Here is a 17,843-nt window from a genome sequence, read left to right as displayed (position 1 = left end):
ACTCCTTCCCTGCCAGTGACTGCAGGCTCACATCCCCATCCCAGTGATCCAGCCCATCCTCTACACTGGAGCTAATGCTCATCAACAGCAAATCCCAATCTATGCCGGTGAGCAGAGAGGCCGTCCAGGAGACTCTGCTTCCCGCAGCTATCACCACTACCCACCTCCCCCTTTGTTCTGATAGGTCTCTCCCCTGGATTTTTTGCTCCGTGTGGGTGCTTTGCTTCTGGATGGCCTATCATCGGTCTCATTCATGTGGGGCACAAACACTGATCTCACCTGGGGCAGGGGCTAGTCGGATCTGCTGCCCCAGCTAATCTGGCCCACTAGAGTCACTCTAGAGTCCATGGCATGACTACCTGGCTCAGACATCAAACTCAGCAGGTACTGTTCTCACCTGGCAGAGGCATTGGTCTTGTTGAGTGTGGAACTGAAGGACACCAAGCACTCGCATCGCATGGACACCTGGCTAGGACCAGGCCCCAGCCTCACCCTCTAATGTTCTAGATCCCATCCCACCAGCCATGCTGGCTGGGCATGATACTTACCAGCTCCTGCAGCTTATCCCGGTGCCTTTTGGTGATGATATTCTCACAGTAGCCTTTCTGCTCCGTTTCACAGATGCTGCAGGCGGCGAGGAGGAAGAAAGTCAGCAGGGTGCAGGAGACTGGCCATGCCTGAGGAAGGGAGAAGTTGTCAGGAACATCTGCCATCAGAGAATCCATGCCCCTGGGCTCTCTGCTGCCCCTATGGCTAGCAGGCTCCAGGGCAGTATCCCAGTGCTGTTTCCTGTGGCTATCCCCTTGCCTTCGAAAGCTTATGCTCAAATAAATTTGTTAGTCTCTAAGGTGCCACAAGTACTCCTGTTCTTTTTGCAGATACAGACTAACACAACTGCTACTCTGAAGCCTTTGCTGTGGATCTCTTTGTGCCAGTCAGTGGACGTAGAACGATGCTGTCAGCCCCCATGGAGAGCCCTATGGATTCCCGATCTATGGCACGTCCCAAGGAACTGCCTGGTTTGTCTGTCTCTCTGCCATACAAATCTTTCTCTCCCTCTGGAGTTAGCACCATTAGCAATGCAGAGATGGCTAAGAGACATGGGTGCTGAGGGCATGGCATGGTAGGCGGGCATTGTGTGGCACTCCACTGGAAGGGTAAAAGCTGTACTGATCTGCCTGAGTTGCTGTGCCAGTAGCTCGGGCCATGAATCCTTTTTAGTGGGCACCCAAGCGTTCAGTCTGTGAACACTTCTCCCCTCCCCGCTCTCTCCCCCTCCAGCTCTGCTGTTATTAGAGGAGCAGGTCAGCTGAGCCGCCCCTGCTGGGAATTCCCCAGCCCTGCTCTCCCGGGGACCAGCTGAGCTGCTCTCTCAGAGCCAGGCTGCTGACAGACGCAAGTGTGTACAACCCCTCCGTGCAGAGCAGGAAACCGCGGCTGCTGCCACCTGGTGCCTCCACCAGTCGCTATCTTGTCCTGTCTCCACCGCCCCATCACTTATCCATCACTTCCCACTCTCTCCATTGCTCTTTGCATCCTCAGGCTCCTTTTCTCACCCCCCTCTCATGCTCCACCTCCCAACGATTGCACCCCTTCTTCCTCCCTCCTCCAACCCCTCTTCTGCACCCCCTTTTCTCATCTCCTCCAGCTCTCTTTCCCACCGCCCCTCCAGCTCTCACTCGTCCCTGCAGTCTCTCCCTTCCCTTTCTCCTCTCCTGAGAAGAATCTTAATTCATTGACCTCCTCAAATCCATCCATCTCAGAGCCAGCTGCAAATGTGTCCTCCCTTTCCAGGACCCCTCACTGCCACTCTGCCACAGCCTTGAGCTTCTCTTTGCACCTCCTTTCACATTGCCCCATCACTGAGTCATGTCTCTCCGTGTAAGCTGAGGCTAGGCGTTAACGCCATGAACTCTTTTACACACAATGCAGTTAGCCTGTGGAACTCATTGCCACAATGTAGCAGAGAGGCCAGAATCTTAGCAGGATTCCAAAAGGAATTGGACATTTATGTGGATAACGAGAACACCCAGACCCACAAAGGCAAATGCTAAAGAAATAACCAAGAGGCTGGGAAGGGCTATAAACCTGCCTGCTACATGGCACAACCACCCTCGAACTGACTGGGGTCATTCCCAGGGGAAGGTTAACCCAGGAGTGGAGGGTTCCTTGCACGTTCCTCTGAAGCAGCTGGTGTGTGTCACAGTTTGACACAGGATCCTGGGCTAGAGGGCCGTTCTTATGGTCCTATGGCATTAGCTGTAACCTCCCGCCCTGGAACTCCAATGTTTTCAGGGAGCTGGATCCATGGACCCTTCCATTAACTCCAGTGGGCTTAGGAACAGGCCCAGAACGGTACAGCAATGCCTTCTCCAAGCAGGGCATGGGACCTCCTGCACTGTGATCCACATGCTGTCAGGAGTGATCCTGGCCGTGCTCTTGAAGGACATGGCAGAGGATTCCTCAGCCAGGGCACTCCAACTTCCAAGGGCTACAGAGAAAACACAGGGCAACCCTAGTGTGACTCCCTTGAAACCAATGGGATACAATTGGATGGGTAAATGAGAGAAGTGGAAAATAGCCATCCAATCTATGTACTGTATAATAATAATGAGAGAGAGATGTGGTTATGGGGATAGGTTGATGTGGTGTATGGGGATAGATAGAGAGACAGATCATAGTATACTGATTGATCTAAGATCTAGGTAGACAGATGAGAATACTAAGATATATTTGTCTAGCTAACTATCCTCCTAGATCTTAGAATACCGATTAATTAATCTAGCTAGCTAACTAGCTAGATCAATATACTAAGATCTAGGAGGATGGATTGGTAGCTTGCTAGCTAAATACATTAAGATCTAGGAAGAGAGTTAGCTAGATAGATAGATCAATTGACCGATCGGAATCCTATCTTGCTAACTGTCTGACTAGATCTTAAAATATTTAGCTAGCTAGCTAACTACTTATTGATCCTCCTAGATTTTAATATACCAGTCTAGATTGATCAGTATACGAAGACCTAAGAGCATAGATAAACAGACAGATAGATAGACATTTAGTATACTGTTCTAGTTAGCTACCTATCAATCCTCCTAGATCTTAGTATTCTGATCTAGCTAGCTAGCTAGATCGTTTGATGAATCAGTATCCTAGGACAGTATCCAAGGATAGTTAGTTAGCTAGATAGATAGACTTGGTCTTTAGTGCTATGTTCCAACAGGCTGAGGGGATCCCAGGCAAGCAGCCCACTCAAAGGGGTCAAACACAGTCCTCTGGGACGCGTTCTCTCCAAACCATCCCCAAGCTCCTTGTGAGGCCCAGGCCGTGACAAGCTTCCCAGGCAGGTGACAAGGAGTGCTGCACAGTCTTCCTGGCTATGAAGAGCTCTGTCTTGGCTTAGTGCCCGGTGCATTTTACAAAATAAGGCACAGAGGAAAATTTGCCCCAACCTCGCTTCTAGCCCCTGGCCTGGCAGCACACAGTGCAACAGGGAGAGCGCGCACGGGAGAGGACCTGTTGTCTCCATCCAAAGGCAAAGCCCAGCAGAGCGAAGGAGCAAGAAAAGGGCAAAAAGAAGGAGTGTCGGGCGAAGGCAGAGAAAGCTGCTCTGAGTTTGCTCCTGCAGGATTGCACTCAGCCAGCCAGGACCGTCCTTACAAAACCAAAACGGGACCAAATGACCAGAATCACTCATAACAGCAGCACACGATGAGGCGGGCGTCACAAAGGGACTTAGGCGCTTCAATACCTTGGCGGACTGGAGCGAGGCGCCTAACGCCCTTGGTGCATCCCAGGCTTTTTGCAGGCTGCGTAGCTGCGCCGGGGCTGTCAGCAAAGCGCGGCCGAATGACTGGAGCGCAGCCGGGCCGGCGGAGGGGCGCGCAGAGAGCGCGGCGAGCCAGCCCCAGGGCCGGTGGGGGAAGAAGCAGCAGCGAAGGCAGAGCAGGGAGCGCAGAAAAGCAACACGTGCTGCCGCCAGCTGCAGCGCGGATCTCCCAGCGCGGACGGCTCGCCGCGGAGCCGGGCAGCGGGTCCCTTGCGTTGCGCGCACAGGGCCCCTACCTTGGGGCCAAGCCGGGGCATGGGGACTGCCGCCCGCGGGGCTTCCACCTCCTCGGCGCGGGGCTCGGGGAGCGCGGCGCTGGGCGCTGCAGTCATCGCGGCTGCCCCGGGGAGCTGGGAGGAAGTTGCACTTCGCGCAGCGCCGAGAGAAGGAGGTGGCTGTCTCCTGCCTCCCTTCTCCTGGGCTCGCCCCTTATACTGCCGCTCCGGAGCATGTGGTTTATGGGAAATCACCCTGGCGGCGGGCCAGCTTTGGCAGCGCGCTCCCAGGCCCGGGCTTTTGTTTCCGCTCGTGGGGGCCGGAATGGGAATGGCAGGGCGAGCTGCTTCACCTTGCAGCGTGCCTCATCCCCCTCCCCCGCTGCCCCATACAGCCTGGGGGCGGTCCCCGCCTGGTAGGAATTCCCTGCCCCTCCCCAAGCGGGGCCTGAAAGTGCCAAGCCTCAGAAAGGGGTTGGGAGCCTGAAGGCTGCTTTGCCCCACGCAGTGCAGGCGAGGAGCAGGGCCTGAAGCCCTCTGAGCCCTGCTGCTAGCCTGGAGTGAAGTGTGCCCCCAGCATAGGGTGACCAGATAGCAAGTGTGAAAAATCGGGACAGGCGGTGGGGGGGTAATTGGTGCCTATACAAGACAAAGCCCCAGATAGCAGGACTGTCCCTATAAAATCAGGACACCTGGTCACCCTACCCCAGCAGGGCCGGCCTTAGGGGTGGGCCACTGGGGCAACTGTCCAGGGGGCAACGGTGTAGAGTCAGAAACTGCTCCCGGCTGGCAGGGGAGCGCTGCATGGGGGTGGGGGCAGATTTCTCCCTGCTTCCTCCTGGCAGAGGAACATGGGGTGGGGGTGATGCACAGATACTGCTCACACCCTCCCTCCCTTAATGTTCCTCTAGGCCCCTGTAGTGGACTGTGATGGGGGGAGCGAGGAGTGACACCAAGTGCTCCGGGCATCCAGGTCACTTTCCCCACCTGGGCTGTGCTGGGAGCAGGGGCAGCTCTAGACATTTCACCGCCGCAAGCACGGCGGCATGCCGCGGCGGGTGCTCTGCCGGTGCCTGCGGGAGGTCCACCGGAGCCACCTGCCGCCCTCCCGGCAACTGGCAGAGCGCCCCCCGCGGCATGCCGCCCCAAGCACGCGCTTGGCGTGCTGGGGCCTGGAGCTGCCCCTGGCTGGGAAGCATCAGGAGCTGCTGCTCTCCTGCCCTCCCCTTACACAGCCCAGGTGGGGAAAGTGACCTGGATGCAGGGAGAGTTAAGCTGGTGTTGCTCCCAGCTCCCCCCTCACAGTCCCTAGGGGGGCATGGAGGAACGGTGGGGGTGGGGAAGGAGCAGCAAGGCCAGCTGCTCTGTGCATCCAGGTCAGTTTCCCGACGTGGGCACAGGAAGCGGGGTGCAGGGGTTAGGGGCATAGCCTAGCTGTAGTTTGTACCAGCAGAAGAGGGCTTTGGTCCCTATAGCTCGCCCCACTTCCCCAGAGGAATTAAGCTATCCCGTAGAACTTCAGAGTTACCAGCACCTGGGGAGTGGAGGTGGTTCGTGACTCTGAAACCTTCACAACTCTGTACAAAACGTTCTGGCAGTTCCTTCAAAAGTTCACAACTGAACATTGATGTAATACAGCTTTGAAATGTCACCGTGCAAAAGCAAAATGCTGCTTTCCCTTGTTTTTTTTAGTAGTTTACATTTAACACACTGGTAACCTAGGACTGTACTATATTCCCCTTCCTCCCCACCTCCCCCCTTTTTATCTCTGCTGCTGCCTGAGCGTGTACTCCCGGTTCCCAGTGAGCTGTGTGGTTGACTGGTCAGTTCGTAACTCTGGTGTTCGTAACTCTAAGGTTCTGCTGTACTGGGGAAAGCCCTTTTATGCTGTTACAATGGTGTCTAGACTAGGGCTATGGTCTATGTAAAAATGCCATCAAAACATCACACCGCTGGCCAATGTTACTCTGCCAGCCAAAGTTTGATGTCTAGGCCTGGCTGTCAGATTCATCTGCACACTGCAAATTTTAAAAAAAAGGGTGGTTAGAGAACCTCAATGCTCAGGTCAACTGATTCGGGCTACAGGGCTAAAATACAGCTTATAGATGTTTCCACATGGGCTGCAGCCTGGGCTTTGAGAGCCCTCACCTCTTGCTGGGTTTCAGAGCAGGGGCATCTACACTGCTATCGTTAGCCCCGTTGTGTGAGCCTGAGACAGTTGACCTGGGCTCTGAGACTCATTGCTGGAGTTTGGACTTTTTTTGCCATGTAGCCGTACCCTTAGTGAGCACAGGTCAGTTTCAGTCCAAAAATACTGCATTGGTATGAGCATAGGCATACGTCTATGAGTTTGCATGTGTCTGTGTGTGAGAGACGGGTGCATATATGTATGTGTGTACATGTGTGTGCAATGTGCATGTGAATGATCATGTCTGTTTGGCGGGTGTGGGGGTGTGAGAGCATGTGTCCGGATTGGAATGTGCATAGGATATGTGTGAAATATCAGTGAGCATGGATCTATGACATCATGCACAAATATCACAGAAAGCCGCTGTTACAGTCCTAGGGCAGAGACTTGCTCGAGTAGTAGAGGAACATTGTCACCTGTCAGACCGAATCTGGTTTAACACACAGGTGGTTTTTTAAGAACAATAGAAACCATCTTTCTATTACTCTGTTCTTTAAAAAGCTTGTTGGAAACAGCTGTTTGTAAGGAAGGAAATGTCTTCGCTGACTTGCAGCTCAAAGAGTCGTGCATACCACAAAATGGAATGGACCATAAGAAAAAAATGAAACTGACTTTATTGACTCTCACTGCCTGAGGTGGGAGAAATTAACTGCATTGTCCAAGATTTCCCATAAACCACATGCTTCAAGGAAACTGTATTAGGCTGAGAACAAAGGCAGGAGTTAGCTTCAAAGAAATCCATCAGCCTCATGAAGAAACTTGCACAAATATAGACAGATATCATCTTCCTTTCCAAATGCAAACAGATGGACATCATACCAAATGGACTAAAGGTAAAAAATCCACTGCTATCTACATACTACACAGACCACAGTCTGTTATCAAAGAAACTGAGGAACCACCTGATCAGCATCCTATACAGCAAACAGGAAAACATCAAAAAAGAGCTCTCCAACCTGGAGACTTTCATTAATAACCAAACTTCCATACAAATGGACTTCACTAAAATAAGACAGGAGATCTACATTAGTCACTTCACCTCTATACAAAGGAAAAAGGACTGTAAGCTGTCTAAACTCCTGCCTGCTACATGGGGCCACAACCGTGGTACCCCTAACCCACCCAGCAATATCGTCAATCTATCCAACCACACACTCAGCCCAGAAAAAAAGCCTGTCCTATCTCAGAGACTCTCTGCCCTGCCCTGCCACCCCCACCAACATGATACAGTTCTGCGGCGGTCTGGAAGCCTACTTTCGCCGTCTCTGACTCAAAGAATACTTTCAGGGCAACACTGAACAGCGCACTGATACACAGTTACCCTCCCACCAACAGCACAAGAAGAAGAACTCCACATGGACTCCTCCTGAGGGTCGAAATGACAGTCTAGACCTATACATTGAATGCTTCCGCCGACGTGCACAGGCAGAAATTGTGGAAAAACAGCATCGCTTGCCTCATAACCTAAGTCGTGCAGAACGCAATGCCATCCACAGCCTCAGAAACCGTCCTGACATTATAATCAAAGAGGCTGATAAAGGAGGTGCTGTAGTCATCATGAACAGGTCTGACGACCAAAAGGAGGCTGCCAGACAACTCTCCAATACCAAATTCTACAGGCCACTTCCCTCAGATCCCACTGAGGATAGGAATACACTAAGAAACTGCATCATCTACTCAGGACACTCCCTACACCAACACCGGAACAAATCAACATACCCTTAGAGCCCCGACCAGGGTTATTCTATCTACTACCCAAGATCCACAAACCCGGAAATCCTGGACGCCCCATCATCTCGGGCATTGGCACTCTTACTGAAGGACTGTCTGGATATGTGGATTCTCTACTCAGACCCTATGCCACCAGCACTCCCAGCTATCTCCGTGACACCACTGATTTCCTGAGGAAACTACAATGCATTGGTGAAAACACCATTCTAGCCACCATGGATGTAGAGGCTCTCTACACAAACATCCCACACACAGATGGAATACAAGCTGTCAGGAACAGTATCCCTGATGATGCCACAACACAACTGGTTGCTGAGCTCTGTGCCTTTATCCTCACACACAACTATTTCAAATTTGATGGCAGTATATATCTCCAGATCAGTGGCACCGCTATGGGCACCCGCATGGCCCCACAATATGCCAATATTTTTATGGCCGACCTGGAACAACGCTTCCTCAGCTCCCGTCCACTCACGCCCCTTCTCTACCTACGCTACATTGATGACATCTTCATCATCTGGACCCATGGGAAGGAGACTCTGGAAAAATTCCACCACGATTTCAACAGCTTCCACCCCACCATCAACCTCAGCCTGGACCAATCTACACAGGAGGTCCACTTTCTAGACACCACGGTGCAAATAAGTGATGGTCACATTAACACCACCCTATACCAAAAACCTACCGACCGCTGTGCCTACCTTCATGCCTCCAGCTTCCATCCCGGGCACACCACAAGATCCATTGCCAAGCACTGAGGTACAACCGCATCTGCTCTAACCCCTCAGACAGAGACCAACACCTACAAAATCTCCACCAAGCATTCTCAAAACTACAGTACCCGCACGAGGAAATAAGGAAACAGATCAACAGAGCCAGACGTGTACCCAGAAGCCTCCTACTGCAAGACAAACCCAAGAAAGAAACCAACAGGACTCCACTGGCCATCACATACAGTCCCCAGCTAAAACTCCTCCAACACATCATCAGGTATCTACAACCCATCCTGGACAATGATCCCACACTTTCACAGGCCTTGGGTGGCAGGCCAGTCCTCGCCCACAGACAACCTGAAGCATATTCTCACCAATAACTGCACATCACACCATAGTAACTCTAGCTCAGGAACCAATCCATGCAACAAACCTCGATGCCAACTCTGCCCACATATCTACACCAGCGACACCATCACAGGACCTAACCAGATCAGCCACACCATCACTGGTTCATTCACCTGCACGTCCACCAATGTAATATACGCCATCATATGCCAGCAATGCCCCTCTGCTATGTACATCGGCCAAACTGGACAGTCTCTAAGGAAAAGGATAAATGGACACAAATCAGATATTAGGAATGGCAATATACAAAAACCTGTAGGAGAACACTTCAACCTCCCTGGCCACACAATAGCAGATCTTAAGGTTGCCATCCTGCAGCAAAAAAACTTCAGGACCAGACTTCAAAGGGAAACCGCTGAGCTTCAGTTCATCTGCAAATTTGACACCATCAGCTCAGGATTAAACAATGGCTTGCCAACTACAGAACCAGTTTCTCCTCCCTTGGTTTTCAGACCTCTACTGCTAGAACAGGGCCTCATCCTCCCTGATTGAACTAACCTCGTTATCTCTAGCTTGCTTCTTGCTTGCATATATATACCTGCCCCTGGAAATTTCCACTACATGCATCCGATGAAGTGGGTATTCACCCACGAACGCTCATGCTGCAAAACGTCTGTTAGTCTATAAGGTGCCACAGGATTCTTTGCAGCTTCAAATTGGATCTTGAAAATGACTGGAAATTAAAATAATTAAAGGTCTGATGCATACTTTAGGGAAATTAATGTGTCTGTTTATAATATTCCCTTGTCATACCGATAGTACATAAGAACGGCCATACTGCCTCAGACCAAAGGACCATCTAGCCCAGTATCCTGTCTTCTGACAGTGGCCAATGCCAGGTGCCCCAGAGGGAATGACTAGAACAGTAATCATCGAGTGATCCACCCCATATTGCCCATTCCCAGCTTCTATCAAATTTGTTCAAGTGTGTGTATATCTGATCACGGGCATCTATGTATGTGGGTGTGCAAGCTGATGTGCTTGTGTACCTACGCGCAGGTATGTCTACGGGTGTGATATGTGTCTATAGGTGCATATGTGCTGATGCCTGTCTATTAATGGCTGCGTACACAAGGAATGTCTGTGTAGCTCCATATGTCTGTGCGTGTGCCCGGGCATCTGCATGTGCGTTGTTCATCTGTGTTCATTTGCATCTGTGTGGTGCCTGTGTGTGTGTATTTTGTGTGTAAACATGGATAACGCATGCAAAGGTGTGAGCATGTCAGTGTGAAAATGTAGATGCCTGTACTTCTATGTGCACAATGTATGTGGACCTGTGTTCGTGGGCATGCATCCACATACATATACATTATACATTGTGATAGACCCAGGCCAGGTGGGTACAGCAGAATAGCAGAAGGCAGATATACTGGCCACTGGATTAACAGTTTTCTGTTCCCTGACTGACCAGAGCAGGGGCTGCTCCAGGCTAATGAGAACACCTGACTCTAATGAACCTGTAACGAGTCAGGTGAGGCCTTTCAGTTAATGTGACCACCTGACTCTAATTAAGGCCCTGCTGATACTATAAAAAAGGCTCACTCCAATCAGGCAGGGGAGTGAGGGAGCCAGAGGAGAGGAAGTGCGGCTGAAGGGCTGGTTACTGAAGACACCCTCAAACCATCGTTAAAGGAGCCCTAAGGTAAGGGTGAAGAAGGGAGAAGCAGGAGAGCTGTGGGGAAGTGGCCCAGGGAAATGTAGCAACTCTGGCAGTGAAAGGTTGGCTGCCAACAACTGCTACCATTAGGGTCCCTGGGCTGGAACCCGGAGTAGAGGGCAGGCCCGGGTTCCCCCCAACCCACCACTACAGGAACATCTCCTGAGAGGGGAAGTCAGGCCCCTGTCAGGACAGGAGGCTCAACAGAGACTGTGGGAGTTCTCTCACCAACCTCCTTGCAGCCTATGATGAAAAGGGCTCAGTAGACTGTAACCCTGGCCCTAGAGAGAGAAGGGCTACGTGGAGGGTCACAGTGAGCCACTGAGGCTAGCATAAACCGCCTAGAAGCACAGGATCCACGGGAGCAAGGTCAGAGCTCTGCCACAACATGCATGTCTTATTCCCACGTGTTGTTTCGTTCCCAGGGCTAGAATTGGAAGGCAGAACTGTGTGAGACTTGGGATGTATTTGGGTTGGTTCCTTGACCCCCGACACTTGGCATGAGCACTGGTTTTAACAACTGCTCCAGGCAGAGTCAGAGAGATTCTGGATAAATTCCTCTTCAGGGCTCAGAGTCATTATATTAAAAATAGGAACCATGAGGGGGAAAAAACCCCAAACCAGAAGGTCAAGTTTTTCCATTCAGTAATCTGATCACATCTGTTTTCTTTGATTCACAGGGTAACATCATAGGGACAGAACTCAGCTGACACCAAGGGAGTGGCAGAGTGGTAGTGGGAGGGGTGGTGTCCAAAGGCGAGAGAAAGGGAACCATTTGTATATCCTAGGAACCAGATCTTCCGCTGGGGTCATGCAGGGCCACCCAGAGGGGGGAGCAAGATGGGCAATTTTCCCCGGGCCCCGCAGGGGCCCCCACAAGAGTTTTCTGGGGCCCCTGGAGCGGGGTCCTTCACTCGCTCCGGGGGCCCCGGAAAACTCTTGCAGGGCCTGGGCCCCCAGAGCTTCCTCCACTCCCGGTCTTTGCTGGCAGTGGCGATGGCAATTCAGCGGCAGGTCCTTCCCTTCAACAGGGACCCGCCGCCAAAGTGCAGCCAGGTCTTCGGCGGTAATTCGGTGGCGGGGGGCCCTTCCGTTCCAGGACCCGCTGCCGAAGTGCCCCGGAGACCCGCGGTGGGACCCGCCACCAAATTACCACCGAAGACCCGGCTGCACTTCGGCAGCAGGTCCCGCTTTGGTGGTAATTCGGCGGGGGGGGGGTCCCCCACCACGGGTCTCCAGGGCACTTAGGCGGCGGGTCCCTGAGTCCCTGTTGGAGGGAAGGACCTGCCGCTGAATTGCCATCGCCACTTCATTTTTCGGCAGCAAGTCTCCGAGTCCCTCTTGGAGAGAAGGATCTGCCGCTGAAGTGGCGGCGCCGAAGAAGTGCCACTGAAGCGCCGCCAATCGCGGTAGAGCTGCGCCCCTCTGCTTTGCACGCCCAAGGCAAGTACCTCACTCGCCTTGCCCCTGTTGCGGCACTGAGCCCATTACTTCTTGGCCTACCTTCAGGAGAACAAGTGATCACTGTCCTCTTGACAACAGCCCTTAGTCCCCCTTCAGACTTCTTTTCTCAACACTGAACGTGCCCATTTTTAACCCTTCCTCCTAAGTCAAGTTTTCTAAAATGTTTATCTTGTTGCTCTCCTCTGGTCTCTCTACAATGTGTCTACATCTTTCTTAAAGTCTGGTGTCCGAAACTACACACAACACTCCAGCTGAGGCCTCACTAGTGCCAACTAGAGCTGGACAATAATCTCCTGTGTTTTACATACAACACTCCTGTTAACACACACTAGGATAGAAGCCTTTCTTGCAACTGCATCACATTGTTGATTCATTCAATTAGTGACCTACAGTAACCCCCAGATCCTTTTTTGCAGTACTGCTGCCCAGCCCATTATTCCCCATTTTATAATTGTGCATTTGATTTTTTTTTTGTCCTCAGTGCAGTACGTTTCACTTGTTTTTATTGACTTTCATCTTGTTGATTTCAGATCCTTTGTCAAGGTTGTTTCGAATTCTAACCCTCTCTTCCAAAGTGCTAGTAAGCCTCCCAGCTTAGTGTCACCTGCAAATGTTATAAGCATGCTCTCCTCTCCAGTTCTGGAATCATTAATGAAAACATTGCATAATACCAGACCAAGGACAGAACCCTGTGAAACCCTTCAGGATACATCCTCCCAGTTTGACAGCAAACCCATTGGTAACTACTCTTTGAGTACAGTCTTGCAATCAGTTTTGCATCCCTGCCTTATATGGGTTTGTCATGCCATCCCCTCACTGCAGAACCCAAGTGGGATCTCAGGGCCAGACCAAGAACTCAATTCAGCCCCAGCCAGCCTTGGCATGGGCAGCTAATGGAGGGGAGGGACGGGTCAGGAGTCACCTCCAAATGGTTCCTCCTGCTGGAGCTAGAGAACTACATCCGTCAGCTGGAAGCAGCAGCGAGGTAAGGACTCATGCTCCCCTAATGGGGGTTACACAGGGCCCCTTTGAGCAGCCTCCACTACAACCCAGTCAAAAACACAGGCACTCCCACCTCCGTCAAGGCTGATGGGGCTATGGACAAAGGCCTCACGCATCATTTCAGGGGGGCATCCCATGAAACTGTGGGGCGATGCACTGTGATCTGTAGCATCCCCTGAATCTCTATGGCCCTGGGAGCCTGTCACAGACACCCCATTTCACACCACACCTGGAACTCTGCCCTCCTCGTGCTAACCCAGACCCCATGCCCGCTCTGGGCCTCTCCACAGCCCCCATTTTGTGGTTTGCACCCTATAGATCCTCTCTGGACCAGCTAGGGAGTGAGCAGTTCTCTGCCCCTGCTCATTACACCTGCTCCCTGTGGTCTCTGTTGCCAGGAAGACATACAGGGCAGCCTGGGTGAGGATGCCAGCTCACCATCCCTTCCCAGCGCTGGAGAACAAGCACATTCCTCTGAGCCCCCTTGCCCCTGTCCAGAGCTGCCTGTACCCTGATGTGGCCTGTCAGGGTCTCTTCTAAGGCCATCCCCGGCCCCGTCATTCCCCTGCCAGCTCACCTGCACCCCCAGGCAGAGTGCTGGCACACTCAGGGCAGAGTCCTCCAGGGCTGCATGCCAAGGCTGGGCACAATGAGCCACTCCACCCCCCCCCCCCACGGATAAACCCTGCAGGGGAGTGGGGACCAGCCTGAGACAGAGCTGGCACTCTGAAGGGGCCCCAGCCCTGCCCCTTGTTGCCAGCAGAGGCCGGAGAAGTCCTGAGCTTTGGGGTGCCCCTGTGAGCTGCCCTGCCAGAGACTCCCTGGAAGCCTGGAGCCGCAAGGCAGGCCCTGGGTGTGCAGGGCAGATAACCCCCTGCCTCCAAGTATCCCTCCACACAGAGCCCTGCCCCCAGCCTCTCCTCCTCGCCTACCTTCGACAGGCCTTGGGCTCTCGAAGGAGAGACCCTCCCCTAGGACGTGGCTTTGGAGAAGCAGGCAGTGGAGAGGGTGGGCCCAGGGAGAGCTCCCTGCCGCTGCAGCGCTGTGCCCAGTGGGACATTCTTCTGCTGTCGCAGCATCTGTTTACGGCTGCTCCCTTCCCACAGCCTGGCTTTTTCTCAGTTATATACACAAAGCTCACCGCCACACTGCCCCCTCCCCTGCCAAGCCCACGGCAGGGGGCAGGCAGGGCGCTGGGCAAGCTAATAGCCCTCTAGCCCCTTCCATCCACTGATCTCCAACTAGTTGGCAGACTAATGAACTAAGCCTGACAATACTCCCTCTGCCCCCCCTCCCCCTGGGAGGGAGCCAACTGATCCATTTCTGACAACTGGGGAAACTGAGGCACACAATACATGACCCTGGACAAGTCACTTCCATTCGAAGTCAGTGGCAGAGACAGGGATCAAACCCAGGGGTTTGCTGCTAGCCCTTTGCTCCCACCACAAGGAATCAAATTCCTCTGAGTCTCAGGCATGGAGAGAAAAAGACGGTTACTCACCTGTAGTAACTGTTGTTCTTCGAGATGTGTTGCTCCAATCCATTCCAGTTAGGTGTGCGCGCCGTGCGTGCACGGCTCTTCGGAAGATTTTTACCCTAGCAACTCCGGCGGGCCGGCTGGGCGCCCCCTGGAGTGGCGCCGCTATAGCGCTGAATATATACCCCAGCCGGCCCGTCCGCTCCTCAGTTCCTTCTTGCCGGCTACTCCGACAGTGGGGAAGGAGGGCGGGTCTGGAATGGATTGGAGCAACACATCTCGAAGAACAACAGTTACTACAGGTGAGTAACCGTCTTTTCTTCTTCGAGTGATTGCTCCAATGCATTCCAGTTAGGTGATTCCCAAGCCTTACCTAGGCGGTGGGGTCGGAGTGAGACGTGGCAGAGTGTAAAACTGCTGAGCCGAAGGCTGCGTCGTCTCGAGACTGCTGCACCAACGCATAGTGGGAGGCGAAGGTGTGGACCGAAGACCATGTGGCCGCTCGACATATGTCCTGGATGGGGACCTGGCTCAGGAAGGCGGCAGACGAGGCTTGCGCCCTCGTGGAATGAGCGGTGAAGCGGCCCGGGGGCACGCGAGCCAGCTCGTAGCATGCTCTGATGCACTGAGTTACCCAGGAGGAGATGCGCTGGGAAGAGACCGGCTCGCCTTTCATGCGGTCGGCGACTGCTATGAAGAGTTGTGTAGAACGCCGAAAAGGTTTTGTACGCTCGATGTAAAAAGCGAGCGCTCTACGGACGTCGAGGGTGTGGAGCTGTTGTTCCCTTGGCGAGGCATGGGGCTTCGGGAAGAAGACCGGGAGAAAGATGTCCTGATTGAGGTGGAAAGCCGAGACCACTTTTGGCAGGAAGGCCGGATGCGGACGAAGCTGCACCTTGTCCATGTGGAAGACAGTGTATGGCGGACCTACCGTCAGCGCCCGGAGCTCCGAGACTCGTCTGGCCGATGTTATGGCGACGAGGAAGGCCGTCTTCCAGGAGAGGTAAAGAAGAGAACACGTGGCCATCGGTTCGAATGGCGGACCCATGAGTCTGGACAGGACGAGGTTCAAATCCCAGGTTGGGGCCGGACGCCGCACCGGCGGGTACAATCGGTCTAGGCCTTTCAGGAAGCGGGAGACCATCGGATTGGAAAAGATGGAGCGACCTTCCAGGGAAGGACGAAAAGCGGACACCGCTGCCAGGTGTACCCGCAATGAGGAGACCGCCAGACCTTGCTCCTTAAGGTACCAAAGGTAGTCCAAGATGGTAGGGACGGGTACGATGAAAGGGTTGAGCCCTCGTTGGTCACACCAGAGCGCGAACCTCTTCCATTTCGCCAGGTAGGTGGAGCGAGTGGAAGGCTTTCTGCTCTCAAGCAGGACTTGCTGCACGGCCGCCGAACAGTCCCTCTCTGCGTGGGTCAACCACGCAGGTACCAGGCTGTAAGATGGAGGGACTGCAGGTTCGGATGGTGGAGTCTGCCGAAGTCCTGCATGATGAGGTCCGGCCATAACGGGAGGGAGATGGGATCCCGAACGGAGAGCTCGAGCAGCAGGGTGTACCAATGCTGTCTCGGCCAGGCCGGAGCCACGAGTATGACGGTGGCTCGATCCCTCCTCAGCTTCTGGAGCACTCTGTGCACGAGAGGAAAGGGAGGGAAGGCATAGAGGAGGTGAGTCTGCCAGGGATACAGGAACGCGTCCGACAGAGAGCCCGGCGAGTGACCTCGGAACGAGCAAAACTGGAGACACTTCCTGTTCGCCTTGGAGGCGAAGAGGTCGACCCGGGGAAACCCCCACCTCTGGAAAATCGTATGTGCAACGTCGGGACGAAGGGACCACTCGTGGGAGAGAAACGACCTGCTGAGATGGTCGGCCAGCGTGTTCTGCACTCCCGGAAGAAAAGACGCTTCTAGGTGAATGGAGTGGGTCACGCAGAAGTCCTACAGGAGGATCGCTTCCTCGCAGAGGGGAGAAGAGCGGGCTCCGCCCTGCTTGTTCACATAGTACATCGCAGCGGTGTTGTCCGTGAGTACTGTTACACAACGGCGTTGTAGGTGGGAGCAGAAGGTCCGGCAGGCGAGGCGGATGGCACGGAGCTCGCGGACATTGATGTGTAGCGCGAGTTCCTGGGGCGACCAAAGGCCTTGGGTGTGAAGCTCGCCCAGGTGGGCCCCCCAACCGAGCGCTGAGGCATCCGTCGTCAGCGTAACGGATGGGCGAGGAGGATGGAACGGGACCCCCGCACACACGACCTCCGGGGTGAGCCACCAGCGGAGGGAGTCGAGGGCCTTCCTGTTGACCGTGACCACCATGTCGATGGGGTCTCGATGAGGCCGGTACACCGTCGCGAGCCAGGACTGGAAGGGGCGAAGATGGAGCCGCGCATATGCGGTGACATACGTGCAGGAGGCCATGTGACCCAGAAGGCGTAGGCAGGAGCGCACGGTTGTGGTCGGGAAGGCGACGAGATTCCGGATTATGGAGGTCATCGTCTGGTGCCGGGCGCGGGGAAGAGAGGCCCTGCCAACCGTGGAGTCGAGAACCGCTCCGATGAACTCCAGCCGCTGCGTTGGGAGCAAAGTGGACTTCTCGGTGTTGATGAGAAGACCAAGCCGCTGAAAGAGAGACAGAATTTCTGCCATCTGTTCTATCACGAGCTGACGGGACTGAGCTCGGACCAGCCAGTCGTCGAGATACGGGTAGACGTGCATCTGACGACGGCGGAGGGCTGCAGCTACGACTGCCATGCATTTTGTGAATACCCTCGGTGCCGTGGAGAGTCCGAATGGCAACACGGCGAACTGGTAGTGGGCGTTGTTGACCACAAACCGAAGGTAACGCCGATGAGGAGGATAGATCGCGACATGGAAGTAGGCGTCCTTCATGTCGAGGGCGGCCAACCAGTCTCCCGGATCCAGGGAAGGAATAATGGTCCCCAGGGTGACCATACGAAACTTGGGCTTGAGCAGATATTTGTTCAGCTCGCGAAGGTCCAGGATAGGACGTAGCCCGCCTTTCGCCTTGGGGATGAGAAAATAACGTGAGTAGAATCCCCTGCCCCGCCTGTCTTGAGGCACTGCTTCTATGGCACCCACGCTCAACAGAGTCCGAACCTCTTGCAAGAGGACTTGCTCGTGAGAGGGGTCCCTGAAGAG

At 53.8% G+C, this 17,843-nt stretch overlaps 1 protein-coding gene across 1 annotated transcript in view; it reads right to left on the bottom strand.

Annotated features, from left to right (window-relative positions):
- Positions 1-430: 430 nt before the first annotated feature.
- The window catches only part of LOC123369242 (60S ribosomal protein L10a-like), a 32,149-nt gene continuing 14,736 nt past the window's right edge, over positions 431-17,843 (bottom strand). Inside the window, exon 4 of the mRNA XM_045014597.1 lies at positions 431-677. Coding sequence (XP_044870532.1) covers positions 650-677 — 28 coding nt within the window. The 3' untranslated portion in view covers positions 431-649. The remainder of the gene's footprint in view (positions 678-17,843) is intronic.

This window comes from Mauremys mutica, chromosome 4 (assembly GCF_020497125.1).
Source record: "Mauremys mutica isolate MM-2020 ecotype Southern chromosome 4, ASM2049712v1, whole genome shotgun sequence".
Classification (NCBI taxonomy): Eukaryota; Metazoa; Chordata; order Testudines; family Geoemydidae; genus Mauremys; species Mauremys mutica.
This window is presented reverse-complemented; position numbering and strand designations above follow the sequence as displayed.